The sequence below is a fragment of the Mustela nivalis genome (assembly GCF_964662115.1).
Source record: "Mustela nivalis genome assembly, chromosome: 14".
Classification (NCBI taxonomy): Eukaryota; Metazoa; Chordata; class Mammalia; order Carnivora; family Mustelidae; genus Mustela; species Mustela nivalis.
Window position 1 is genome coordinate 13,822,944 of NC_139033.1, and position 27,631 is coordinate 13,850,574.

The window sequence follows — 27,631 nt, forward strand, 5'->3', positions numbered from 1 at the left end:
TAAGGCAGAATAGTGTTCCTGGGAGAAAACAGAGCAGCTGTGTTAACTGGGTGGTCAAAAAGGCCTCCAGAGGCCACCTTTGAGCTGCATCCTGAAGACCCGGAGTAAGCTACAAGCGTGAGGGACTTTCTGGGGGAAGACAAAGCCTGTATGAAGACCATTTTTCCGAGCCAGGTGGAAGAGTTTCTGGAAGTCAGCACTGTATCTTCCAACTGAAATCCACTTCCAAAAAGTAGAAATGAGCTATTTAGAAATGTAGGTCCAAACAAGGGTATATAATGAAACTCAGTGTACACTGTCTGCTATGACATGAGCTGTTCCTCACAGCAGGTTTTCACGTGTGGCTTTTGTGATGCTAGCGGTTTCCCTCGAGTGTTGGATGTACGTCACTCCAGGGAGCCCTGGGTCTCTTTTATTAACCCCTCCCAGGAATCTGCAGTCTTTTAATTCTCTAATCCTTGGGAACGTTCCTTTGTTTCAAACGGATACCATCCTGACGGCTCCCGAGATCATCTTGCATCCCAACGCGAGTGAGATCGACAAAATGTGCGTCCACTGTGTCCGAAATTGTGTGGAGATCACCAAGGTAAGGGCGGACGTGTCTGTGTCGATTCACAGGGGGCCCGTCGCCCCTGACGGCTGGCCCACAGGCTTTGGGAAGCAAGTTGCTAAGGAGGTGGCGAACCCAGGCTCCGCTCTGCTCCTCGTCCAGACTGTTCTCCTTCCTGGCTCTTCCTCTACACCTCTCGAGGCCAGAGTGGCCCATGCTGGCTTGATCCCAGCTCCCTTTTCTCCTCTCCATGCAATCATAACCAGTCCCATGGCTTTTAATCCTACTCCTCTGGAGATGACCACCCACGTCTGTCCCCAGCCCAGACCTCTCTGCTGCTCACCCTGCTATTCGAGTCACATGCCCCCTGGGGGAGTCCGCTCTGACCTGAGCCTTGGCATGTCCAAGGTGGAATTCTTGACTTCCTATCCTGCAACTTGTTCCTGCCCCAGGTTGTCTTATTGCAGGAAACTGGTATGAGCACCAACCTAATCGCATGAACCAGAAACCTAGGAGCCAGCCTTGGTCCTTCTGTTTCCTCCCATCCGTCCACATCCCGGCCCTGGGAAGCCTGGTTGACTCCTGTGCGTCATTCCACACCTGGATGACTGCAGAAGCTTCCACAACATCTTCTCAGCCATGAGAGAGGAGGACCAGAGTTAGCTTTTTAAAGCATGAGTCATTTCACATCAGATCTCTTCTACAAAAACCCCAGATGACTTCACGCTGCATTAGAACATAATCTGAACTCCTTACCATGGTCTTCAGCTATCACCTGCCTGCCTGCTCTTTCCTTCTTTTTCTTTTTTATTTTAGATTTATTTATTTTAAGATTTTATTTATTTGAGAGAGAGAGAGAGAGAGCACGTGAGCGCGTGCACAAGTGGGGGAAGGGCAGAGGGAGAAGCGGTCTCCCTGCTGAGCAGGGGATCTGATGTGGGACTCTATCCCAGGACCCTGGAATCATGACCTGAGCCGAAGGAAGGTGCTTATCAACTGAGCCACCCAGGTGCCCCAGGAAGAGGGAATCTTGACTGTGTTGCAAAGGGGTGGCAAATTCATAGATCATTCTGGGACCCTGGGGGGGTCCATTTTCCTGACTTTATGTGTCTCCATCTGTAAATATGGAAACTGATGTTCAGGAAGTGGATGGCTATTGTTAATTTAAAAGTTATTTTTTTCCATAATAATTTACTTTAGGTCTTAGTGGCTTAAAACAGTAACTGAATTTCTTTGCTCATGGTTCTGTGGGCTGGGTTCTGCTGAGAGGTTCTTCTGGTCCTGGCTGTGCTCGGTCACAGGTCTGATGATCACCTGGCTGTTGGCTGGGGCACCATGGTTCTCCTGCGTGTGGCTTGCCATTGTCTGCTAAGCTAGCTCAAGTGCATTCATCTGCTGCTTGTGCAGTTTCAAGAGCATGAGGAGGGCAGCGGCTGGGCCACAGCTGGCACAAGACCATGTCTGCCCCTTTCCGTTGGTCAAGTTAAGTCACACGCTAGGGCATGTGGGAAAATAGACCCTCTCATGATAGAGCTTTGCCAATGAACTCATCCCTTGATGGGAGGAACCAAGGATTGTGGTCATTTTTGTAATCTAGCATGATTTATTAATAATAAAGTGATGTCGGGAGTAGAATTCCATGATTCATCACTTACCTGCAACACCCAGTGCTCATCACAACCGATGCCTTCCTTGAGGCCCCTCCCCCACCTAGCCCATCCCCCACCTGCCTCCTTCCATCAACCCTGTTTGTTCTCTGTCCTGAAGAGACATGGTTTGTCTCTCATGGTTTGTTTCTCTCTCTCCTTTCTCCCCCACTTCCCATATATTCATCTGTTGCTCAGCATTATACATGTTGGCTCCACCTATGTCATGGCAAATGGCAAGATTTTATTCTTTTTGATGATTGAGTCATATTCCATTGTATGTATAGACCACATCTTCTTTATCCACTTGTCAGTGGTGGACGTTTTGGCTCTCCCCACAGTTTGGCTAATGTTGATAATGCTGCTATAAACACTGAGATGCAGGTACCCCTTTGAATCTGTATTTTGTATCCTATAAGTAAATACCTAGGAGGCAATTGCTGGATTGTAGAGTAATTCTATTTTGAACTTTCTGAGGGGCCTCCATACCGTTCTCTAGAGTGGTTGCACCAGCTTGCATTCCCACCAAGAGTGTAGGAGGGTTCCCCTTTCTCCACATCCTCACCAACACCTGTTGTTTCTTGTGTTGTTAATTTTAGCCACTCTGACAGGTGTGAGGTGGTATCTCATGGTTTTGACTGGCATTTCCCTGATGATGAGTGATGTTGAGCATCTTCTGTGTTTGTTGGCCATCTGGATGTTTTCTTTGTTCATGTCTTCTTCCTCTTTCTTAACTGGGTTATTTTTTGGGGGGGGTATTGAGTTTAATCAGTTCTTTATAGAATTTGCATACTAGCCTTTTATTAGATATGTCATTTGCAAATATTTTCTCCCATTTCATCGGGAAACCAATATTGCACTGTATGTTAACTAAAATTTAAATAAAAAATGAAGTCACACTCATAGAGGCAGAGAGTAGAACAGTGGTTGCCAAGGGCTGGGGAATTACCTACTAATAGGTAATTCAGTGATAAAAACTTCTAGAATGAGGTCATGATGAGGGTTATACAGCATTGTGAATGTACTTAGTGTAACTGAATTAGAAACCCTTTAAATGGCTAAAATGGTAAATTCTACATCATGTGTTTTTTTTTTTTTTTAACCACAGTAAAAATGTGAAAGGGAAAAAATAATAAAGTGATTTCCATTATTAGCAAGACTTATTCTTGCATATAGATATATACATAGGAAGCAAGATAAATACTGAAGTGCTGTCTTTTTCCCCTGATTCTTCTTTTGCCAGCATTTTGTTCGATGGATGCATGGCAGTTGCATAGAATGCCCTCCTCAGAAGGGGGAGGAAGAAGAACTTGTTATAATCAGCTTCTACAGCGATATTTCAGTGAACCCTCAGATCATTGAACAAGCTGTTATGATCCCCCAGAATGTCCACAGGATTCTGATGAGTCTTATGAAGTACCTCCAGAAATGGAAGAGGTACCGACCTCTGTGGAAATTGGACAAAGCCATTGTGATGGAAAAGTTTGCTGCCAAGAGACCTCCTTGTGTGGCATATGATGAAAAGTTGCAGTTCTATTCCAAGATAGCCCAAGATGTCCTGCGTCACCCTTTAATCAAGGATGAGCACTGCATCAGGCTCCAGCTAGGGCCTCTGGCAAACACCGTGCAGGAAAATGCCAAGTCCTGGGTGACCTCACTTGGGAAGCTTCTCAATGAGTCCGCAAAGGAGGAGCTTTATAGTCTCCATGAAGAGATGGAGGTAGCGGATCACTGGTTTTAATGAAACTGCTTCTCATGAAAGTTGGGTCTTCTCTTCGGACTGTTTTTTTCTAGGTTCATTAAGTGTCCTTTGTCCTTTCTTTTCTAGACCCTGACCAAGAACCTGAAGAAGAGCCCCAATACCCTTGAAGATCTCAAGTTTGTCCTTGCAACCATTGCAGAAATTAGAAGTAAATCTCTGATCATGGAACTGAGATACAGGGATGTCCAGGAGCGATACCGCACTATGGCGATGTATAATGTCTTTGTGAGTGAATGATTTTCTTATCATTGGATTCTAAGACCCTTTTCAGAAATGTTTCTCAAATATGACATTTAAAAAAAAAGATTTTATTTATTTATTTGACAGACAGAAATCACAAGTAGGCAGAGAGACAGGCAGAGAGAGGGTGGGAGGCAGGCTCTCCCCTGAGCAGAGAGCCTGATGTGGGGCTTGATCCCAGGACCCTGAGATCATGACCTGAGCTGAAGGCAGAGGCTTTAACCCACTGAGCCACCCAGGTGCCCCTCAAATATGACTTTAAGTAAGAACATTTAAATGCAAAGCAACCCCACAGTTATTTAGAATAATGGAAACAGATTATTTCTTGATCTTGCGTGGCTCAGTAGTATTTTTTCATAGATTGATTTGTAACTGCACACCATGTTGATTCTCCCCCTTGTTTTGTTTTGTTTTTTCCTCTTTTTTCTTATTATTTTTGGTGTTAACTTCCTTTAATAAGTAAAAGGCTTTTGCAAAAATGATAAGTGAGAGAGGGAGAGTGAGGGAGGAGGAGGATGTGATAAAAGAAATGGGTAGAGAATAATAATTCAGTTATCTTTATCAGGGATCATTTAGGGTGGTTTCAAGGATCTTTAGAAGTCTGTGGAGGAGTTTGAGGGGGTCTGACCTCTCCATGAAACTGCATGCAAAATTTTGCAGGCTGTATGTCACATACACTCCCCAAAGAATCAGCTGGAAAAGCAGACTAGAAAGAAGAAGCAGATAACCATTATAAGTCTTCATTTGCCCAAGATTTGTATTTCAGAGTTTATGTTGCTTGACTGATTTGAACAGTTTCACTGAGCGATAGCCTAAAAAGCTAGAGGTCCTCTCATCAGAAAAATGTACAGTGTTGCAAAATTTGTATTTTTCTATTTAAAAGAAAAGTTCTCAATGTTGTCTTTGCTTCCATCTACTAAGTAAAACTTTTTAAACAATTTTTAAAAAGATTTTATTTATTTCTTTGGCAGAGACAGATCGCAAGTAGGCAGAGAGGCAGGCAGAGAGAGGAGGAAGCAGGCTCCCTGCCGAGCAGAGAGCCTGATGTGGGGCTCGATTCCAGGACCCTGGGGTCAAGACCTGAGCTGAAGGCAGAGGCTTTAACCCACTGAGCCACCCAGGCGCCCCAGTAAAACTTTTTAAAATTCTGGGTCTTAGAGCTCATTAGGGTCTGCTTGTATTGTCTGTGTGTCTCTTGGTTTCCTTCAAGTCATTTTGATCCTTATCTACCTGTTATTTCTTATTGAGTTCTGGACATTGTACGTAACAAATTTGTAGAGAGAATTGGAGGCTCCAGATGTTGTGTTTCATTAGAGAAGATGTGTTTTTGCTTCTGACAGACAGCACAGCTGGATGCACCAGCAAGCTAAGATAACCTTATTTTAATTGGACATTGTGTTGATTCAAAGCTGGATTTTAGTTTATGAAGGGCTTAGCTCTTTAGGTTATCTCTCTTTCTGTCTGTGTTATTTAGTTATTTTTAAATGTGATTTCATCCTGGTTTTGTTTGCATTATAAATATATAATTTTTTTCTAATCGAAGCAGTTTTCTCATGAGCTCAAATAAGCCAGCCTGCTATTATTAGAAGCAGAAATCCTTGGGGGGAGTAGCTTTGACCAGAATTCCAGTTCCAATTTGCAGACCACTTATTGTTTGTTCTGTTTTTTTTTTAATTAAAAATATTTTTTTATTAGCCTTCTGATGCAGAGAAAGAACTGGTTAACAACATCGAAAACATGTGGTTGAATCTGTTTAACGACTCTGTGAATGTGGAACATGCTCTTGGGGGCATCAAGAGAACTTTCACAGAGGTACCTTTTAAATTTTCTACTTTCTGAGTAAAGATATTGACAAATATCCCTTGGGATAAATTAATGCAATCCTGCCCTTCTCAGATTACTCGAGGTGAAATATCAAATTACAGACAGCAGATAGAGGATTTTGCAAAGCGTTTTTACCGTGAAGGCCCTGGTTCTGTTGGCGACGATCTTGATAAAGGTAAGAATGTTCCTGTTGGACTGGCTGAGGTACTCGACTGTGGTTTGCTTCAGAACTTCACGGGATGATGGAATGGAGCCCTGGTGTTTGACCTTGACTGTACACTAGGTTCACCTGAGGATCCCAAAAGCACACGGATGCCTGGGGCCCAGATCCAAAGAGTCCGATCCCGTTGTTTTGGAGGGTGGTCCCGATGGCAAGATTTTTAAAGCTCCCATGGGGATTCTCTTGTGTGGCCCAGGTGATTGAGCGATAAATGCAAAGGAGACAGAGTTTTCTAACTGGAAAATTTCACATACGTAACCTGGCCCTCTGGTTTCCTTTGGAATGATGGAGAGCTACAGTTGTGGTAACTCCCAAAGTGTCTTCCCAGATGGCTTCTGTGGATGGAGTGATAGTTTATGTCCACTGCCTATGATTTCTTACTCAATTTTGTGTACCTTGTATTTCTAGGCACTCACTGATCTATGTGTTATTCACCAGGAGTAGAACTTTTAGCCTCTTTTGAAAGAGAGCTCACGAAACATGAACGGAACCGCCAGGAGCTGGCTAATGCTGAGAAACTTTTTGATCTTCCGATTACAATGTACCCAGAGCTGCTCAAAGTGCAGAAGGAAATGAACGGGCTGAAGGCCATCTACGAGCTCTACGAAGGACTAAAGGTAAGTGTCTGGCCGCACGCCCCTCCCTGAAGGCAGTGTGAGGACTAACAGGGCCCAGTGGATTGTGAGGCCACCATGATAAGGAGACGGGGGCCAATTTTGCAGAAGCTCTCACTTTGGGTCTTGGGAGGCAGTGATGGGGAGCGATTGCCGACGGATCCAGGGTTTGTTGCCCTTTGAGGAGAAAGTCGTGGAACTGGGTGGTGGTGATGATTGCCCAACATGGTGACTATTCTTGATATCGCTGAATTGGACACGTGAAAGTGCTTAAAATGGTAAATGTCATGTGTATTTTACCACAATAATAAAAAAGAACACTCCCTTTGGTCTCTAGAGCTTGGGTAAGGAGTGGGGTGAACCATTTAGTTGGAAGTGGAAATTAAAAGTAATAGCTGTCGGGGTGCCTGGGTGGCTCAGTTGGTTAAGCGTCTGCCTTTGGCTCAGGTTGTGATCCTGGCATCTTGGGATCGGTGCCGAGTCAGGCACCCAGCTCAGTGGGGAGGTTGCTCCTCTCTCTCCCTCAGCCCCTTCTCGTGCTCTTTCTCTCTCTCAAATCAAAATCTTTTAAAACAAAATAGCAACTATCGTGACATTTGGATGTCCTCTTAAGGTTTGTTCCCCATGCAAATTCATGCCATTCATTCACTCATTCCTCTACCACTTCCCTCTGCTTGGTAGAGCCCAGCGCTGTGCTGGTTGGAGGGGAGGGTCTGGAAGGAAGTTGCATCTGCCCATGCCATTTCTGCCCTCTTGAGTCCCCAGGAAAGAATGTTTAAGTTTGGTTCTCCCAAGAAACAGAACAAATAGGCACCAAATCAATTGATCGATTGATCTATCATCTATCTATCTATCTATCTATCTAATGTAAACTCTGTGTCCAATGTGGGGCTCAAAGTCATGACCCCAAGATCAGGAGTCATATGCTCTACCCAGTGACTCAGCCAGGTGCCCCACCAAATAGATTTGTTGTAAGGAATCGGTTCACACAGGTACGGAGAGTAGAAGTCCCAATATGTGGAGTTGGCAAGCTGGAGACCCAGGCAGCTGACAGTGTAGCTCTGGCTCAGGTCTGGGCTCAAAGGCAGGAGAAGGCTGGTGTCCCAGCTTGAAGACAGACGGAGAATCCTTTCTTCCTCAGTCTTTTTCTCTCCGGTCCTTGAGTGGATCGGATGAGGCCCAGCCTCCCCGGGGAGGGAAATCTGCTTTACTCAGGCTGCGGATTGCAATGTTAATATCACCCAGAAACGCCCTGGGAAATGTTGTCTGGAATGATGTTTAACCAAATACCCGTGCACCTGTGGCTCGGTCAAGTTCACCCATAAAGTTAACCATCGTGCTGTCCCGTGAACCAATCACCATCGTCCTCTGATGTGTAATAGGGTTACAGTCGACAGAGCACGGAGGTGCCCAGGGGAGGAAGGTGGTGGCTCAAGGTGGTGGCATTTGAGCAAGTCCTGAGCCAGGAGCAGGTTTTCCCTGGGGGCAGTCTTTGGATTTAGGGCCTGTCCTTCTTCAGCGTGACCACCTCTTACTGAGTTCCATCTGCAAAGGCCTGATCTCCACATAAGGTCACGTTCTGAGGTTCCAGGGTGACAGGAGTTCTGGGGGGGGGGGACACTATTCAGCCTGGTACTGCAGGTAGTGGGATTCTCCGACATCAGATATCACAAGAAGATGCCCCTAAAAGGAAAGGAGAACAAAGAGAGGTCTCAGAGGAGGAGGATAAACAGGTGAGTAGAATGTCTTGGAAGCCAAGTGAAAACAGCCTTTCCAGGTGGCAGGGCTGTCGGACTGCCCCACATGCTGTGTGTGGGGGAGGTGTGTGGAATGAACACAGAATTTCATTTGCAGAGGCCACGGTGACCTTGGGGAGAAACATTTCGACGGAATAGTAGCCACCGACCTGATTAGAGTCCAAGGTATTTGCTCCAAAACAAAGAAAGCATAGGTCCCTGCAAAGACTTTTACATCCGTGTTCACAGCAGATTTACTTGTGGTAACCCAAGACTAGAAACAACCCAGCGCCCCACCAGGTGCGTGGGTAAACTGTGCCAGTCCATCGCACGGAATTCGAGAAAGTCGTAGAAAGGATTGAACTATTGATTTCCTAGGGCAGCGATGTGGATGGTCTCAAAATCATCTTGCTGAGACACCGAAGAGCACCTCCTGTAGGATTCCGTCTGCATACAGTTCTAGAACATGCCCATGAATTAATCATGGCGGAAAGCAGGGCAATGCGTGTGCTGGAAGGGGGGAGTTACAGAGAGTCAGGGGGAGACTTTTGAGGGCCGTGAACGAGTTCATGATCTCGACTGTGGTGATGACCTCATGGGTGGGCACACATGACCAAATGTGGCAAATTGTGCGTCTAAATGTTGAACGGTCTGTTCTGATTGCTTCAGAGATGTGCGTAGCAAGATGATCAGCAGAGAGGAGAAGGGGCAGGAGGGGTGTGGCCGGTTGAGGATAATGAAGCAGGGGTGAGGTGGTGATATGGGAAATAATGGGGCAGCAGTTGCGCCCCAAGGGAAGGCAGCATTAGGGCCTTGGATTTAGACTGAGGCCAGTAAATGAGGTCCTCAGCCATCATGGTTGGCTGTCTGGGGGTAGGCGTTGAGCACTGAACAAATGTCAAGGAGTGGATTTAACCACAGATGAGGTGTTTTCAAATGTGTCAGTGAGAGAGGGGGGGGAACGGAGGGTGGAGGGAAGAAAGGCCCATTAATGATGGACAGGCTGTATGTTTAGGTGTAGGAACTCCAAAAAGTACTTTTAGTTTCTTTCTGATTCATCTCTCATTAAATTTTTGCAAAGAAAAGTTAACGACTTGTGAATGTCATCTCAAAATAATTTAAAAATGTGTTTGAGCTTTTAATATCTTTTCAGAAGATGAAGAAAAAAATGAAAAATTGTAAATATATCTTAATGTCATTTACATCTAAGTCAAAAGATGACCATTTGTATATTTCATCAATTAACACAATTTTCTGTTAAATACATTTCGTGACTCAAAACAACCCCATTGAGCCTTGTAGTCACAGGTTGCAAATGCAGACTCTGCAAGATGGTAAGTTTTATATAAGGTAGTACTTTCTAGGCTAAATATCAGGAAATCCAGCACAAAATGCTGATTGTACGCTAATCCGGCAGGATCATCCAAATTATAAGTATTTTGTAAACGTAGCTGCTTTTACTGGGAAAGAGAAGCACATTAGGACCGTGCCTGAATGAAATACAGGCTTTAGGAATGAAGATGTTCTGTGACTTAAGAGATGCCTGATACTGATTTTTCCTTTTCTCCCCTGCCAAGGAAGACGTATTTTTGGACTCCACACATCCTCAAGAGACCGCATTATTTTGGCCGGGCCTTGAAAAAGTTGGAATAATTTTGTTTGTATTTTGGAGCCAGTAATCCATACTTCCTTTTGTGAAACTGAGGTTCCCGTGGCTAGATGGGCGCTCTGGTTTGCAAACCCTAACCCAAGGATGGAATACAGGCTCCCGCAGGTCAGAGGGGCCTTGTTGATGGGACTGTTTCTCACCCATTTCCAGGCTGCGAAAGCAGAATGGTCCCAGACCCTCTGGGTCAACCTGAATGTTCAGTTCCTCCAGGAAGGAATCGACGGTTTTCTCAAGTCCCTCAGAAAGCTGCCCCGGCAGGTCCGAAATTTAACGGTGGCCTACCACTTAGAGGCAAAGATGAAGGCGTTCAAAGACTCGATTCCTTTACTTCTTGACTTGAAGCACGAAGCCCTGAGAGACAGGTTGGTTTCGTCCTGGTAGCCCCTCAGACAGGGGGAGGCGCTTCAGTCTAAAATAGGTCCTTGCTGAGATCTGATGACAAAGCCCAAGGTCACAACAGCCCCACTGAAATTTTAAGATGCAGGTCCTATTTCTACAGACTTGTTTCCTTGAGAACTTTCTAGACAATTGCCAACCACAAGGATTCTCTTATTTTTTGAAAAGCACAAACCCACCAGATGTAAATGGGCATTTGTGGTTGCTTCATTCGAACGGTTTAAAAAAAAAAAAACAAAAAGCAAGCCAGTAGGGGATCTAGATCAATGCCATCGGGTATTTGCAGAAATCCATGACCCAGGTCCTGATTTAAAATGTTTCCATTAGGGCGCCTGGGTGGCTCAGTGGGCTAAGCTGCTGCCTTCGGCTCAGGTCATGATCTCAGGGTCCTGGGATCGAGTCCCACATCAGGCTCTCTGCTCAGCAGGGAGCCTGCTTCCTCCTCTCTCTCTCTGCCTGCCTCTCTGCCTACTTGTGATCTCTCTCTGTCAAATAAATAAATAAAATCTTAAAAAAAATTTTAAAAAAATGTTTCCATTAGCTGCTTTAAAAGAAAGAGGTAAAAATAATTTTAGTAACGTATTTTAACTAACCCAATCTATACAAAACATTATCATTTCAACATGCAATCGCTCCAGAACATTTCTCACGTGATATTTTATGCTCTTCTTTAAAAAAAAAAAGATGAAAAAAATAAGTATGTTGCCTTTGGCCCGTATTTTTCACATATAGCATCTTTAATGTGGACTCGCCCCCCAGCGACAGGTGACTTGTGACAGGTGTCACTGGTAATTCAATGAACTAGCCGGTTCTGCGGGTGGGATATAGGAGGGCCACCCCTCATTTGTCTGTGTAGGGACGCGTCCGTACGGGGACAGGAATGAGCAGGATTCACTCTCTCCCTGCCACACTCTTCTCGTCATTGTCTCTCCCAGTGGACGGTAAGAGTCGTGGAATGCCGGCCGAGGACGGCGTCATTCTGTTCAACAACAAAGCATTTTCTAGCTACGGTTCTGCTTTTCGAGCCCATAAGCCCCAAAGTGTTTCCCAAACTTAGCTCACTTCTCACCATTTTTGTCCTGTTTTTGCCAAAAATCATTTATACTATCATTAACTCGATTTTTTTTCTAACAGCTTTTTTTTTTTTTTAACTTGAATGTGTTCTAAGAAGGAACTCACACTACAGCCATAAATGGGAAATGGAAAGATTTTGCCTTAAAGAGAAAGCAATTATAAAAATAAAAACATGAGAGGGTCGCCTGGGTGGCTCAGTGGGTTAAAGCCTCTGCTTTCTGCTCAGGTCATGATCCCAGGGTCCTGGGATCGAGCCTCGAATTGGGCTCTCTGCTCAGCGGGGAGCCTGCTTCCCCCTCTCTCTGCCTGCCTCTCTGCCTACTTGTGATCTCTGTCTGCCAAATAGATAAATTAAAAAATATTTTAAAAAATTAGAAAAATTTAGCTCTAAACGGTTGCCTGTTGCTTAGCGGGAGGCCTACCCTGGGTCTAGGGTGGACGGGGAGGTGTCACAGGCCGGCAGCAGGGAGCGGACACTCTCTCTCCTTGACATAATTGAAGGAGTGGAGGGAAACTGGAAAGGGGTCCCCTTCTCTCTGGTGAGCCGGTGTTATCCATGCTGTGCACCTGTGTCCCCCTCACCCCTCACTTGGGCTGTGACACCCCTACTTCCTATCAGCTCCTGGCCAAGGCCTGGGAACGGGAGGAGGAATAGTAGAGTCTCCTTTCTGGCCAATTCTGGTTTATGGTTTTTTGTTTTGTTTTGTTTTGTTTTTTTTTTGGTGAATTTTTAAAAAAGGATCTTATTCGTTTTAGACAGAGTGTGGGAGTGGGGGGAGGAGCAGAGAGAGAATCTCCAGCGAGAATCTCAAGCAGACTCCGTGTGGGCTCAGAGCCTGACCAGGGGCTCAGTCCCACGACCCTGAGATCACGACCGGAGCTGAAATCAAGAATCAGATGCTCAACCACCGAGCCACCCAGGAACCCTCCTTTGGGGTAGATTTTTACCAAAAAATTCAGTGATCTGGTGCTTACAGCTTATATGCTGGTTACCTGCATTCTAGAAGCTGGTCTAGCACCACACTTAGCTGCTTTATTACCTGCATTCCATGTAAATGGAACTATTGAAAAAGATCAAATGTGAACCTTGAAATAAGGCCGGATCGGGCTCAGGGCAGAGCGGCTGTGCGCACAGAGGCCTGCCCTCGCCCTCCCGTCCACGGCAGACCCTGTCGTACTGGCTCTGTACTCTGGTTTGCTCTCGGCTGTAGGTGATTATTCAATGTGTGGATCTATTGTGTCATGTCCCAGTCGTGCCCCCAAGTCAGTGCAGTCCCCGTGGGCAGGAGCATGGCCTTTGCTCCCCTGGGCCACAGGCTACGTGACGGACGTAGGTTCCCAAAAGTTAAAAGCCGCCTGTTTCCTTCGATGGTCGTGAAGACGAGACCTCTAAGCGGGTATCTTGCTGGAGACAGTTTCCTGGGTTCTGGAAGCTGGATGGATTTTTGGAAAACTCTGGAAATGTGATTCCAAGGGTGCTCTCATTTATAGTGGGATTTGTCCTGGGGTGTAAGCGGGAATAATTAAATTCGTCACTCCGTCCAGAAAGCATAAAGGTTTTTAACGTGGCTGCACTTTCAGGCATTGGAAAGAGCTTATGGAAAAAACGGGCGTGTTTTTTGAGATGACGGAGACGTTCACCTTGGAAAACATGTTTGCTATGGAACTCCACAAACACACGGACGTGCTCAACGAGATCGTAACGGCCGCTGTCAAGGAGATCGCCATTGAGAAAGTAAGACCGTTTTTAGTTACAAAACAGCTGAGAATAGAGAACTATTTTTATTTCATTTACTTTCAGTGTAATTAACATGGAGTCTTCTATTACTTCCAGAGAATTATTATTATTATTATTTTTAAAAGACTTCACGTATTTATTTGAGAGAGCGAGCGTGAGCGGTGGGAAGGGGCAGATGGAGAGGGAGAGGCGGGCTCCTTGCGGAGCCCAACATGGGGCTCGATCCCAGGATCCTGGGATTATGACTTGAGTCAAAGGCAGATGCCTAACCCACTGAGCCACTCAAGCTCCCCCTGGAGACTTACTTTTTTTAATGCAAAGGGAAAACATTCGTTATAGTACTTGTATTTGAGTAATAAGGAATTGTTAGCTTTACAAATATGATTTCTGCCTTGGTTATATTTTTTATTGTTCTAAATTGTAGTTTTCTTCCAATGCATTTATTAAATGTATCCATGGATGCTCATGGGAGAAAACTGAGAAAATAAATCACTTAAAATTCTACAGCCCAGGGGCACCTGGGTGGCTTAGTGGATTAAATCCTCTGCCTTTGACTCAGGTCGTGATCCCAGGGTTCTGGGATAGCCCCGCATCGGGATCTCTGCTCATTGGGGAGCCTGCTTCCTCCTCGCTCTCTGCCTGCCCCTCTGCCTACTGGTGATCTCTGTCTGTCAAATAAATAAAAAAAATCTTAAAGAAAAAATTCTATCACCTGAAGGTAATTATTAGTAACATTTCAGTGTATGTCCTTTAATACTTAAAAGTGTGTAGACACAGGCATGCACAGACATACACACATGTACACGTACTATACATACAGTTGCACACACAGGTTTAAACACACATCCGTGTACATAGCCTACACATATGTGGACACCTGCATGTGCCTAAACGCACACACCACACACACGTATGCAAACACACACATGCATCACATGCACACAGCACACACAGAAATATCAATACAGCTGGCTTTTGAAAATACAGTCATTAATGGGCACATTCCTTTGTAATCGGATTCTCTTGTTTCGCGGCAAACACAGGCAGGATCATGTAGGTGTGCAGGGAGTGGGGCCAGGAAATCTAGACCCTGGTTCTGGGGCTGAGTGACCTGGCCAAGCTGAGTCATGTCTCCAGGTACCCCGTTGGCATCTCTAGACTGTGGATAGTCGTCCTTACTTTGCTACGGCGCTTTGCGGACGGGAAGGCGATCCTGTATACGCCGTGCTCACCGGGCACCTAGCTGGTGCTTGGTCAGTTGGTGTTGGGGTCGCCGTGATGGAATGTCTGTTTCCCTGGAAAACTGCCCCGGGCTCAGGAAGCTGCTACTGGGTGGGGGTTCTGTTTTTTTTTCCCATGTCTGTGCCCGAACCTCTCTTTTTCTGTCTTCCCGACCAGGCGGTGAAGGAAATCCTGGACACGTGGGAAAGTATGAAGTTTACTGTGGTCAAGTATTTCAAAGGCACCCAGGAGCGAGGCTATATCTTGGGGTCTGTTGACGAGATCATCCAGAGCCTTGATGACAACACCTTCAACCTGCAAAGCATCTCGGGAAGCAGATTCGTGGGGCCTTTTCTGCAGACGGTTCACAAATGGGAGAAAACGCTTTCTCTCATCGGGGAAGTCATTGAGGTGAGGAAAGCAGGAGAGCACTTTCACACGAGAATATTTGGCGCTCGGACACCGAGGACCCTCCCACACGCTTTTTCTGGCTTGATTTATTTTGGGGGAGGGGGTGTGTGTGCACATGATTGGGAGACTCAACCTGAGGTTTTATTTCAATGTTTTTTTCAACGTTTTCAATGTGTTTGTAGCTTCTCTGATTCTTCATTGGGTCTCTTTCCTCTGCCCCTGTTCTTGTTGGATACTGTCCTGCTCTTGTTGTCCGGGTACGGTCACCTCCTTTCCAAAATGGAAGAATTTAAACATGTTTTAAGCCCTTTTCAGATTTCTCCATATTTATTCTCCAGTTTTCCTGTGTGTGTGTGTGTGTGTGTGTGTGTGTGTGTGTGTGTGTGTGAGTGACTGTCTTTCTCCGTAGTGGGTTTTTCTCTGTAGATCTGTTTTTGCCTCTGCTGGCTTCACTTTTCAAGGGTTTCTGCAGTTTCTTCAAGTCCGCCTGTCATAGTGGACAGCGCTGAACAAGATCTTACATTATTAGGTGGCTTGGTGCTTTCTTCTTGTGGGAAATTCTAGTCCAGACCTCTCTGAGTGGCCCAGGCCCAGCTCACCATTTTTGTGTGGCTGTCTTTCTTTTTCCCTCCCAGATGAGGGGCAAGGGCCTTGTTAGGCCACAGACCTGAGTTTGGGCTGGGTTGATACCAGCCCTGGTTCACGGGCTAGGGAGGCAGCCCGGGCCCTCCCCCCGCTCTCAAGCATGGTCTTCCTTTGCTTGCTTGTTTGGGTCCATTACTTTTTGTTAGGTAGGACATAGCACTGTTTTCTTTTTCTTCATTATTAAAAAAAATTTTTTTTTAAATGGATGTGAAATTTACGTAATGTGAAATTCATCATTTTATTCATGTTTAAGATTTATTTATTTTAGAGAGGAGGGAAGGAACGGTGGGAGTGGGAGAGAGAGAGTCTTCAAGCAGATTCCCAGCTACGCACAGTCTGATGCGGGACTCGACCTCACCACCCTGAGCTGTAAGCCAGGAGTCACACATTCAACCAGCTCAGCCACCCAGGCACCCCTGTCTTTTTTTTTTTTTTTTAACGATCTGTCTTTTGTTCCTCTGGGTAACAGGGCTCCCACCCCTGCTTACAACCAGAAGTTTCTTTCTTGTTCTGGGCTGGTGCAGAGAGTTTTCTTTTGCTTTTGTGTGGGGCTTTGTATCTTACCATACTTAGCTATGATTTCTCCAGCATTCTTGTATATTTGGGAAAGAGTGTGCACGCCCGCTCTCTGATCTTGCCTGGGGAGACTTGTGACCTGCACCGCTGCACATCTGTCCTGTCTTAGGGTGGCAGTTTGCCCTCCACACCTGTGCTGACTTTGCATTGTGCACTTTCAGATTTGGATGTTGGTTCAGAGAAAATGGATGTATCTTGAAAGCATTTTTATCGGTGGAGATATCCGCTCACAGCTTCCTGATGAGGCAAAGAAGTTTGACAACATCGATAGAATATTTAAAAGGGCAAGTGACCGGTTTCTGTTTTAGTTGTGAGAGGACAGTAATTTGAGATACATTTACTTATGTTTCTGCTTGTAGTATTTTGTCTATTAAGTAGCTTCTGAATTTTTTTAAGTTTCTTTATTCCTTTTTAAGTAACCTCCACACCCAACATGGGGTTCGAACTCAGGGCCCTGAGATCAAGAGCTACATGCTTCACTGTCTGAGCCAGCCCAGGCGCCCCTAATTCTGAATTTTTAAATCATCACATAGAACCTTCATCTGTTAAGATTTCTGTTTGGTTTTGAGCCTCTGGCACATGGCACTGAAACTTTTTTATATTGATTTTTCATTATAAAAGTAATACTTGCTGGGGCACCTGGATGGCTCAGTGGGTTAAAGCCTCTGCCTTCGGCTCAGGTCATGATCTAAGGGTCCTGGGATCGAGCCCTGCATTGGGCTCCCTGCTCAGCAGGGAGCCTGCTTCCCTCTCTCTCTGTCTGCCTCACTGTTACTTGTGATCTCTGTCTGTCAAATAAATAAATAAAATCTTAAAAAAGTAATATGTGGTTAAAAAGCTTTGAAAATGTAGAAAGGTCGGGAAAAAGAAAGTATCTTCCAGAGTCCCATGACCTTGATGTGACCACTTTAGTGTGATGTATATTTCTTTAGTCTTTTTTTTTTTTTCCTGTGCCCATGGGTTTAAAAAACAGAGCGACAGCGATGTTTTATATAATTTCCTCTTCTAATTTTCTTTTAGTATTATGAGAAAGGTATTTCGTATTATGACACCGGAGAAAAGATGCTGGTGGCTTTATAAAACGTCACAGTGACTGGCTGGACGTTACTTTAGTTGATTGCTGTAATGAAACCTCTCCTTCTAAGAGGGATTGTTGGCTTTCATCCATCACGTGCAAGCACGTGCCTCCTGCCTGTTCCACATTTACGATGAATATTTCATGAGACGCTGGTGGGAAGTAAATTGCCCGTGAAGGAGTCTTGCCCGTTCTAAAGTCCTTCCCGGAAGGGGTTGTGCTGGTCATCGCTGCCCCTGGTCATTAGTGGGGTGAGGGTCCTAACCCGGAGCCACCTGCCTTGGAAGCTGGGGTGCCTCAGTGGTGTCGTGCTCTCTCTCGTTAGGAGGGGCTGGTTTGCGTTTGGGTCTCCGCTATCCATTAGAGCTGATAATATTTCCTTATCATTTGCGTAAGCTTTTTTTTTTTAAACTTAAAATCATACAATGGATATTTATTATTGAAGAATTAAGAAACTATTTTTTTTTTAAAGATTTTATTTATTCATTTGACAGACAGAGATCACAAGCAGGCAGAGAGGCAGGCAGAGAGAGGAGGAAACAGGCTCCCTGCTGAGCAGAGAGCCTGATGCGGGGCTCGATCCCAGGACCCTGGGATCACAACCTGAGCTGAAGGCAGGGGCTTTAACCCACTGAGCCACCCGGGCGCCCTGAATTAAGAAACTATTAAAAAGAGCAAAAAATCCCCTATAATCCCCAGATAACCATTTTGATAGGTCAATAGCCATCTTTCCAGAATTTGTTTATCCCTGCGTAAACATATAAATAAGAATTATAAGTAAATATTCCACAAGGTAATATCATTCTTACCCACGTAATGATTTAAAAAAAAGCTAACGACTTTGGCACGTATCTCTACGCATAAACAGGGAAAGGATCACTTTCAGCCACCGACAGACCCAGGTTCCTGTTGTTGGATGTTGGGGACATTTCCCTCACCATCCCCTCTGTGTGCCACCGTGGTGAAGAGTGCTGGAGGGACAGTTCCCGGACACACTTGTGGCCCAGAGTGAAGTTTCCGGCTTCATTCTCCCCGGGAAGGGTGACTGAGGGCCTTCCACGTACCGACACTGTTGCTGGCCCCTGGGATACCTCAGAGCCAGAGAGGTTAAAAATCACCAAAGGCTGATTTTTTTTTTTTAAGATTTTATTTATTTATTTGACAGAGAGAGATCACAAGTAGGCAGAGAGGCAGGCAGCGCCGGGGGGAAGCAAGGTCTCCACGGAGCAGAGAGTGTGATGCGGGGCTTGATCCTGGGACCCTGAGACCATGACCTGAGCCGAAGGCAGAGGCTTAACCCACTGAGCCACCCAGGCGCCCCACAGGCTGACCTTCTAATGCGAGGATGAACACATTAACTTCAGAAATAAGTAAATTATCTCCAGCACACTGGGAGGTGCTAGGTACCCTAAGGCTGCCTTGGACCCCCAAAAAGGCTATGGTTTGGGCTCGTGTTGGTTAGGAGTGTCCCCTCTTGCCCTCACCCAGATCATGGCCGAGACCTTGAAGGATCCGGTGATCAAGAGGTGCTGTGAGGCCCCCAACCGCCTGGCCGACTTGCAGCACATCAGCGAGGGGCTGGAGAAATGCCAGAAGAGCCTGAACGACTACTTAGACTCCAAGAGAAACGCTTTCCCCAGGTTCTTCTTCATTTCCGACGACGAGCTGCTCAGCATCCTGGGGAACAGCGACCCGCTCTGCGTCCAGGAGCACATGATCAAGGTGGGCCCCCCGCGACCCCACGCCCACACCCCGGGGGCGGCTGCCCATGCTGTTCCAGGGAGGCTTAGTCCCCGAGGCCCAGGGCTGGGAAACGCTGCTGGGCTCTGACCGGAACCGTCAATCTGATGAAGTCCGCGGAGTCTGAAACTATACAAAGATTCCATTGTTATTTGCTGCTCTTTTTCTGAAGTCCAAAAACAAAGACTAAGAAGCAGAGGGTGATACTGGATGGGACTCTGGAGCCAGGTGGACTGGGTTCAAATCCTGGCTCCGCACAGACCTGCTGTGTGACTTTTGACTAGTTACCTAACTTCTCTGGGACGTGGTCCTTCCTTCTTTCTTTCCTTCCTTGATTCCTTCTTCTCTTTCTCTCTCTCTCTCTTTGCTTCAGTTTTATTTATTTATTTGAGAGAGAGGGAGCTAGAGGGAGAGGGAGAAGCAGGCTCCCCACCGAGCAGAGCCCAGCATGGGGCTCGATCCCAGGACTCCAACATCATGCCATGTGCCAAAGCCAGCCACTTAACCGACTGAGCCACCCAGTCATCCCTGAGCATTGGTTTCTTACCTAAGTGGGGATAGCCCCAAGACTTACCTGCTTCAGTGGAGTTGTTATTAAGAGTAAATGAGTTTGTGGAGCGCCTGGGTGGCTCAGTGGGTTAAGCCTCTGCCTTTGGCTCAGGTCATGATCCCAGGGTCCTGGGATGGAGCCCCATGCCAGGCTCTCTGCTCAGCGGGGAGCCTGTTTCTCCTCCTGCCTGCCTCTCTCTTCGTCTCTCCCTGCCTCTTTCCCTTGCTTCTCTCTGTTCCTCTCTCTTTGTGAAACAAAGCTATGGGGTTGCCACACTCTTTGTCCCCTCCCTATCACAGCTCCCCCTCCCGTTTTGGGAGGCAGCCACTATTAGGATTTGGTTGGGATTCCTTCCAATTTGCATCCTTGGACACAAACGTGTGCATATCTGTGAACAATACCGAGCCGCCGGAGACACACACAAAACCGTCTCTGGTGGTAGCCAGCCAGAGCATGGCCAGAAGGAATCTTGGAGGAGCAGGTCACAGCTCTGTGTTTAGTATCTGCCTGAGGCAGGGGCTCCCAGCCTTGACAGTGTCGCGAGTTGGCCGGTGCTGCTGTGTGTGTGCGTGGGTGTGCTGGGGGCCGGGGACACTCCTTGACATCCCTGGCCTCTACCCACTAGAAGCCAGGAGCATCGCTCTCTAGTTAAGACCAGAACTCTCTCCTGACATTGCCTTGTGCCCCCCTGGGGGCCCAATCATTTGTGGTTTTAAATTGGGGTCGTAGAAGAAGCACGCCTTCCTTCCAAACAAGCAATTGTTTGGGATCGAGCACAGAGCTCCATACTTGCCCTTTAGTGAATGCTGATGTCCTTCTTAAGCTACAATTCACAGCTCGGGTCGCAGGTGTTCCTTTCTCAAAGGGGAGTTTTATATCTCATTCCTGCTCTCATGAACAGATATTTGACTGTTTTAGAAAAATGTGTGTTAGAAGTACTTCATTTACCCGTGGCACCCTTTTGCAAACCTCTGGTCTTACCGTTTAAAGCCTGCTGTCTTAGCTTCTCCTCTCTGCTCTGTAGAGTGCCTTGTCTTCTATCCTGGGTCCTGAAAGACTCCTTTTTCTGAACAGCATTCTGACCAGTATCAGTGACGATTGGCAACAGACGGCCAGTGTTTTAGGTGCCAGCGGCCTCTCTTGCACGTTGTTCGATTTGACCCTTCCAACCTCATCTTGGAAGTGCCACAGTTATGTCTATTTGGGGCAGAGAGAGAAGCTGCAGCTTGCCCCAGGTCACCCAGAAGGGCCATGGGGGGATCCCAGCACACGTCGAACTCGTCAGCCCCGCGGTGCTGAATCACCAGGCTGCCCTGCATCTCCTCAGCCCAGACCCCTCTCCCCACCTGCGAATGCCCTAGAACCCCAGGTGTGGGCAGGAAACGCGTCTTCTTTTTCTTTCTTGCTCTTTAACCCCAGACAGACCTTTGCACAGTGAGGGGTAGACGCGGGCGCCCAGCATGGGCCCCCAATTGGTGCTCGCATCCTGGTGGCTCCCCCGTGCGACCAAGGTCCGCGTCACCAGGCGGATGTCCCGCTGTGTTGCAGATGTACGACAACATCGCTCTGCTGAGGTTTCAGGATGGGGAGAATGGAGAGAAGCTGGTGTCCGCCATGATCTCGGCAGAAGGAGAGGTCATGGAGTTCCGCAAGGTCATCCGGGCCGAGGGGCGCGTGGAGGATTGGATGACGGCCGTGTTGAACGAAATGCGGAGGACCAACCGGCTGATCACCAAAGAGGCTATCTTTAGATACTGTGAAGACCGAAGCAGGTAGGGTCGCGACTGGGAACGCAGGTCGCTTTCTCATACGAATAATCCTATTGGATGAACGAATACTTGGGGCTTGGAGTAGAACAGGCGATGTTCTGAACGAAGTTTTCTTTCCTTGCAGTAGTTAAGCTGGTCCATGCATTGTTTGTCTTTCAAGGATCACCTAATTCAGGACTTCTCCCATCCTCCCCGGCGGGGGGAGTCTTTTTTTTTTTTAAGATTTTATTTATTTATTTGACAGTGAGAGACAGAGTGAGAGAGGGAACACAAGCAGGGGGCGTGGGAGAGGGAGAAGCAGGCTTCCTGCTGAGCAGGGAGCCCGATGCGGGGCTCGATCCCAGGACCCTGAGATCATGACCAGAGCTGAAGGCAGAGGCTTACGCGACTGAGACACCCAGGCATCCCCTCCCTGGGGGTTCTGAGCCAACCACTGACCCGGTGACCCAACAGAAACCCGGTCCTAGGCAGGGTTCATCTGTGTGTAGGCTAAGGAGTAAATTCGTTCTCAAATATTAAGCGTTTTCAATCATGCCTTGATTTCTGTGGCCCAAGAAGCATCTAGGCATCGAGCTGAGCCTGAGCCATGCCTGCTTCTCGCGGCGAGGAGGGCTAGCTTTACCGCACACGCTTGGCTGCAAACTACGTAAAGCATCTTCAGATGACGAGTTCTACCCCGAGTAGGTGGGATTCCCAGGAGCAAAGTTGGCGGGGCCTTTATGCAGACACAGAACCTCCATTATTATTTTCAGATTGCTATCCTTTGGATTTTACACGCTGCCTTTTTTTATTTCACGCACTGGAAACATCCAGTTTAGTAACGTATTAGAAAATGGCCTTGAATTTGGATGATTGGGATCCTTCTTTTTTTTTTTTTTAAGGTACCGTAAGGATTGGTTAGTGTCCTGTAGTCAGGTACATACAGATCTCAGTGGTGTGTGGGTGAACTGAACTGGCTTTCTGAAAAAAGGAAGAAAAGAAAGCTTTGACTCAGAGAGTTGACTGGTGCTCATGGTGGAAGGACTCCCACCCCGGCTGATTTCAGGGTCCCCAGCGGAATAATGGCAAGTGGTCTGAACGCCAGCCTGCAGAATTCTTAGATACTTGACCGTGAACTCTCATGGACGGGGAGGAGGTGTGTCTGGCACGGGTTATCAGTTATATTCGTGGACTGAGCCATTATTTATCGGGCTCCTGCTGGAGCTAATCCCCGTGTTGGATGCTCTTCCAAAAGCTAACTGGACCGACAGATCGCGGGGTCCCAGGAGTAGCGATCGCTGCGTGTTCTGGTCTCCTTCATGCTCCCAGATCAGATGAACTTTACACCGATGCCAGTTTCAACTACATCGTAACTACCGCTTTGCTGGGGGATCACTGTGTGTCGCAGGGTGTGGTCAGTAGGAGACGGAGTAAGGGAAGGCTCCCCAAAGTGTCTGAGGCACCCCCTCCTCCCCAAATGTCCCTCCTCCTCACAGGACCACGGTTGCGTCTAACAAAAGGCGGGATTAGTTGAAATGAACATAATGGTTTGTTTGAACAGAAACGTTTTGGCATCACCGAGAAGACGGGCCCAGGGGTACGCAGCCCCAGAAAAGCACCCAGTGTCCTGGGATTTGCCAGACGTCATCATGTTCTTTCTAAGCTCTGCTCTGAGTCACTTTATTGTCTCTGGTCAAGTTTGCTTCTGCTTCTCCTGATTTCTGACTTCCTAGACCCCTCATCACCTTCATTACCTCTCTCGAGTGTGTAGGGATCACAACCATAAACAGTATGTAGGTTTTTAGGGGACACCAGACAGTTTTAAAACAAGATGGCAAAGCCTAATCTTTTCATTGTTTTAAATACCCTTTTAAATTTATTTTGCCATTAATGGTGTGTCATCAAGGTAATGGCTAGTAATTCACGGTCATATTTCCTGGATTGGAACTTAGAGTTCTGGGCTCAGTATTTTTCAAGTATATAGGAAAACCAGGAAAACCAAAAACCAAAAAACAAAACCTTGCCCTAAGTGTATTTCAGGGCACTTCTCAGCTTTGGAAATTTGTATCTCTGTAGAGGAAATCCAAATGGTGAATAAAAATATGAAAAGAGGAGAGTGTTGTTAGTCTTGGGGATCTGCAACTTAGCAGATTAGATACTGTCCCCCACCCCTTTCAGGATGGCAAAAAATTTAAAAAAGCAATAATACCTAGTGCTGGAGAGCACGCAGTGAGAAGGGCAGGGCTATGCATTGCTGGTGGGATAAGGATTGCTACAACCTTTAAAAGTAATTTGATCGTTTCTATTAAAATAATCTACCCAAAGAGTACTCTCTTAGGCCTAGTTGTTTTGCTTTTTGGGATTCTGTTCTGCAAGCCTAGAAGCAACTGTGACGCCTCAGGTTAGATGGAGAGCCGGGTTTGTCCGCCTCAGCCGTGCTGACATTTGGGGCTGGATAATGCTTTACTGTGGGAGACCAGAGTGACTTGGGGGATGGTTAGCATCATCTGCAGCCCCTGTCACAACCCCCCCACCACCAGCTCGGACAACTGAAAACATCTCCGGACATTGCCCAATGGTGTAGAGGGATGTTTCCTGCAGTGTTATTTGTGTTGGTGAAGGAACTGGAAGAAGCTTAACTAGACATGAGTAGGGCAACTGCAGCAGCCTCAGACTCCAGAGTACCATGCAGCCTTTATTTATTTATTTTTAAAGATTTTATTTATTTATTTGACAGACAGAGATCACAAGTAGGCAGAGAGGCAGGCTGAGAGAGGAGGAAGCAGGCTCCCTGCAGGGCAGAGAGCCCGATGTGGGGCTCGATCCCAGGACTCAGAGACCATGATTTGAGCCGAAGGCAGAGGCTTAACCCACTGAGCCACCCAGGCGCCCCTACCATGCAGCTTTTAAAGATTGGGTTACTCTCTATCCACTGACCCAGAGGCTTGCTGCCTAGAATTATGAATTGGCACAGTCAAGGTGCAGAGCACCTTGTTTTGTCAGCTGACATTTTTGGAGGAACAGCCACCACAGCCCCTTCTCCCCCTACGTGTGTGTCACTTTGGTCAGGCGTGTGTGGGAGAGAAAAGAGTAGTACGTAACACCCAGGAAGCTGTAATAGGCAAACGGGTGGGGTGGTCCGAGATGATGAAATTTGTTGGAATTTAAAAATGTAAACATTCTTATTCTATGCCCATAGTATTCGGTCCCTCTGCACACCTGTCCAGGCATATTTTAAAAGGGACCTAGCGTCTTCCTGCCTTGTCCCCTCGAACGTTCTCACGTGTGCATGCCGTCAGCCTGCCGTTTTCCCGTCCAGCTGGAAGAGTTCCTGCCGTTCGCTGACCTTGAGCCCTCCCTGGGCCTCCCCCGTTCCAGATCAAAGAAACCCATTCTGACGGGGACTGTGGTCCGGCGCCAGTCCCTGGAGAAAGATCTCGAACAGGCGTGCTTTCTCCTGTAGGGTCGACTGGATGCTCCTGTACCAGGGGATGGTGGTGCTGGCCGCCTGCCAGGTGTGGTGGACCTGGGAGGTGGAGGACGTCTTCCACGAAGTGCAGAAAGGGGAGAAGCAGGCCATGAAGGAGTATGGCAAGAAGATGCACCGGCAGATCGACGAGCTGGTCACGCGGATCACCATGCCCTTGAGCAAAAACGACAGAAAGAAATACAACACGGCCCTCATCATCGACGTGCACGCTAGGGACATAGTAGACTCTTTCATAAGAAGCAGGTAGGGACCCCCGGGGGCCCTGGCGTGTCACAGCGTGTGTCCCCCACCCGGCATGGCCTCGCGGTTTCTCCGACCTCTACCGCCTTTCTTCTCCCCTCCCCGCCTCTCCCCTCCCCGCCCCTCCCCCACTCTCCCCTCCTCTTCCCTTCCAGCATTCTCGAGGCCCGGGAGTTTGAGTGGGAGAGTCAGCTGCGGTTCTACTGGGACCGGGAGCCGGACGAGCTGAACATCCGGCAGTGCACGGGCACCTTCAGCTACGGCTACGAGTACATGGGTCTGAACGGGAGGCTGGTCATCACGCCGCTCACGGACCGCATCTACCTGACTCTCACGCAGGTGACTGGCCACCCAGACCGCGCGCTGACCAGCGGCCCCTGGTTCTGGATTGCTCTGCAAGGGTGACTGGGTTGCCTGCAGACACCGCACTGGGTTGACCGGCGTCCCTCCTTCCTGATTCATGTCCTCTCGGAACCTCACGATGTGACCGTCTTTGGAAATACGCTCTTTGTCCGTTTAATTAGGGAAGGATTGGGAACATCCAGGATTAGGGTCCCCAGATCCTCTGACTGGTGTCCCTGTGAGAAGAGGACGCAGAGAGACAGGAAAGACGACATTAAGTTGGGGGCAGGGGTTGGAGCGAGGTGGCCCCACGCCAAGGAAGGCTTGCAGCCACCAGAGCCAAGAACCTCCCCTCGAAGCTTTGGAGGGAGCGCGGCCCTGGCAACAGCTCGACTTCAGACTCCCAGCTCTCAGTGCCGTGAACAAATGCATTTCTGGTGTTTTCAGCCCCCGCTTGGTGGGGCTCTCCTAGGGCAGCCCCAGGAAACCAGTGCCGGGAGCAAGGGACACCACTGTTTGAACTTGGAGCAGGACCTACTTGCCACCCTCGGGGATGGGGCTGTTGCTGGTTCAGGCGGCTCCTAAAACTGCCCTCAGGCTTACCAGTTTGCTGAAAGGGCTCCCAGAACTCAGCAAAGCCCTTGCGGTCCTGACTGTGGTTTACCCTAGCAAAGGGATGCAGGTCAAAACCCGCAGCAGGAGGTGGTGGGCAGCGAGCAGGCTGGGGCCCGCACTTCCCGGTCGCGGTGTCCTCGTGCAGATGGCGCTCTCCCTTGCGGTGGCCGTGTGGCTGCGGGCAGCAGGCATTACCACGCAGCAAGCTCGCCGGGGATGCGGGTGTGGGGGTTCCAGTGGGGACTGGTCATGCAGAAACGACCGATGGCTTGCACAGCCGACTTTAGCTTCCAGCCCCTCCAGAAAGTCAAGCTGATGGCATGTGGCCTGATGTCACGGTTCTCAGGACATTCCACGGGCTTTGAGATCAACTCCTAGAATCTGGAGACACAGCCAGAACTTTCTGTGGGGAGGGCTAACCCTGTACGGCACAGATCTATGTGTGTGCACGGGCCTCATCTTTGGGAACGACTAGGGCTTCATCCTCAGGGTCGGCACCCGTTCCGGTGTGTCGCTTAGTCCTTGGTACGCTGGTCCCTGTATCACGGCATGGGGCGGGGGAAGGGGAGGGAGCGGTGGAGGTCAATGGAAAAACAGAAATGTTACAAAATAGCGACTGTCGGGAAGGGTGAGTGTGGACATGTTCATTGTCACGTGTGTACCGCGCATATATTGTCAGGGTTTGGGAAATGGCACCTGTTTCCTTATGTGACTCAGACCACATCGGCTTTATTTGGCTCCTTCACAGGCGCTGTCCATGTATCTGGGGGGCGCCCCTGCGGGCCCAGCGGGTACCGGCAAGACCGAGACCACCAAGGACCTGGCCAAAGCCCTGGGCTTGCTCTGTGTTGTGACCAACTGCGGGGAAGGCATGGACTACAAGGTACGGCCGAGAGCGGAGCGCGGGACGTGGGGGGAGGCACCGCGGCCCACACTCTCCGGGAGACCGCTGGGAGGAGAGAGCGCAGAGAAGAAACTGCCACCCTCAGTCTCAGAACTCACCCGGGCTGCCACCCTCAGTCTCCGATCTCACCTGTGCCTGCCTTGGCAGCAGCATGTAGAGCAAAGGTTGCAAACCCGAAAGGTCACCAGAGCGACAACGGCAGGTGCAGACAGTAGGGGGCGCTGAGGAGTGAAGTGAGGCCAAGGCCGGAGGCAGGGCATGGCTTCGGCTGGGGTCACCACTTCCTAACTGTGGTTAAGATTACCACCGGGGAAGATGGACCTGCTGCGGCTTGATTTTCCAGTCTCTCTGTCTATCTACCTTCCTTCCTTCCTTAGATTCTATTTATTTATTTGACACAGAGAGAGAGAGATCACAAGTAGGCAGAGAGGGAGGCAGAGAGAGAGGGGGAAGCAGGCTCCCCGCTGAGCAGAGAGCCCGATGCGGGCCTCAATTGATCCCAGGACCCTTGAGACCACGACCCAAGCCAAAGGCAGAGGCTTTAACCCACTGAGCCACCCAGGGGCCCCCGATTTTCCAGTATTTCAAGAGGAGCCAGAACTCTG

At 48.1% G+C, this 27,631-nt stretch overlaps 1 protein-coding gene across 4 annotated transcripts in view; it reads left to right on the forward strand.

The window, feature by feature from the left end:
* The window catches only part of DNAH10 (dynein axonemal heavy chain 10), a 134,850-nt gene that overhangs the window by 40,361 nt on the left and 66,858 nt on the right, over positions 1-27,631 (forward strand). For all 4 annotated transcript variants that reach the window (XR_014302639.1, XM_082698590.1, XM_082698589.1 and 1 more), the window contains exons 19-33: positions 430-586; positions 3,440-3,916; positions 4,025-4,183; positions 5,894-6,010; positions 6,095-6,197; positions 6,681-6,859; positions 10,412-10,623; positions 13,313-13,466; positions 14,868-15,101; positions 16,484-16,606; positions 18,886-19,119; positions 21,236-21,459; positions 24,899-25,168; positions 25,321-25,504; positions 26,871-27,005. Coding sequence is in view for 3 of the 4 variants with exons in the window: in XM_082698590.1 (XP_082554716.1) it covers positions 430-586; positions 3,440-3,916; positions 4,025-4,183; positions 5,894-6,010; positions 6,095-6,197; positions 6,681-6,859; positions 10,412-10,623; positions 13,313-13,466; positions 14,868-15,101; positions 16,484-16,606; positions 18,886-19,119; positions 21,236-21,459; positions 24,899-25,168; positions 25,321-25,504; positions 26,871-27,005 (2,962 nt within the window). In the remaining variant the exon portion in view is untranslated. The remainder of the gene's footprint in view (positions 1-429; positions 587-3,439; positions 3,917-4,024; positions 4,184-5,893; positions 6,011-6,094; positions 6,198-6,680; positions 6,860-10,411; positions 10,624-13,312; positions 13,467-14,867; positions 15,102-16,483; positions 16,607-18,885; positions 19,120-21,235; positions 21,460-24,898; positions 25,169-25,320; positions 25,505-26,870; positions 27,006-27,631) is intronic.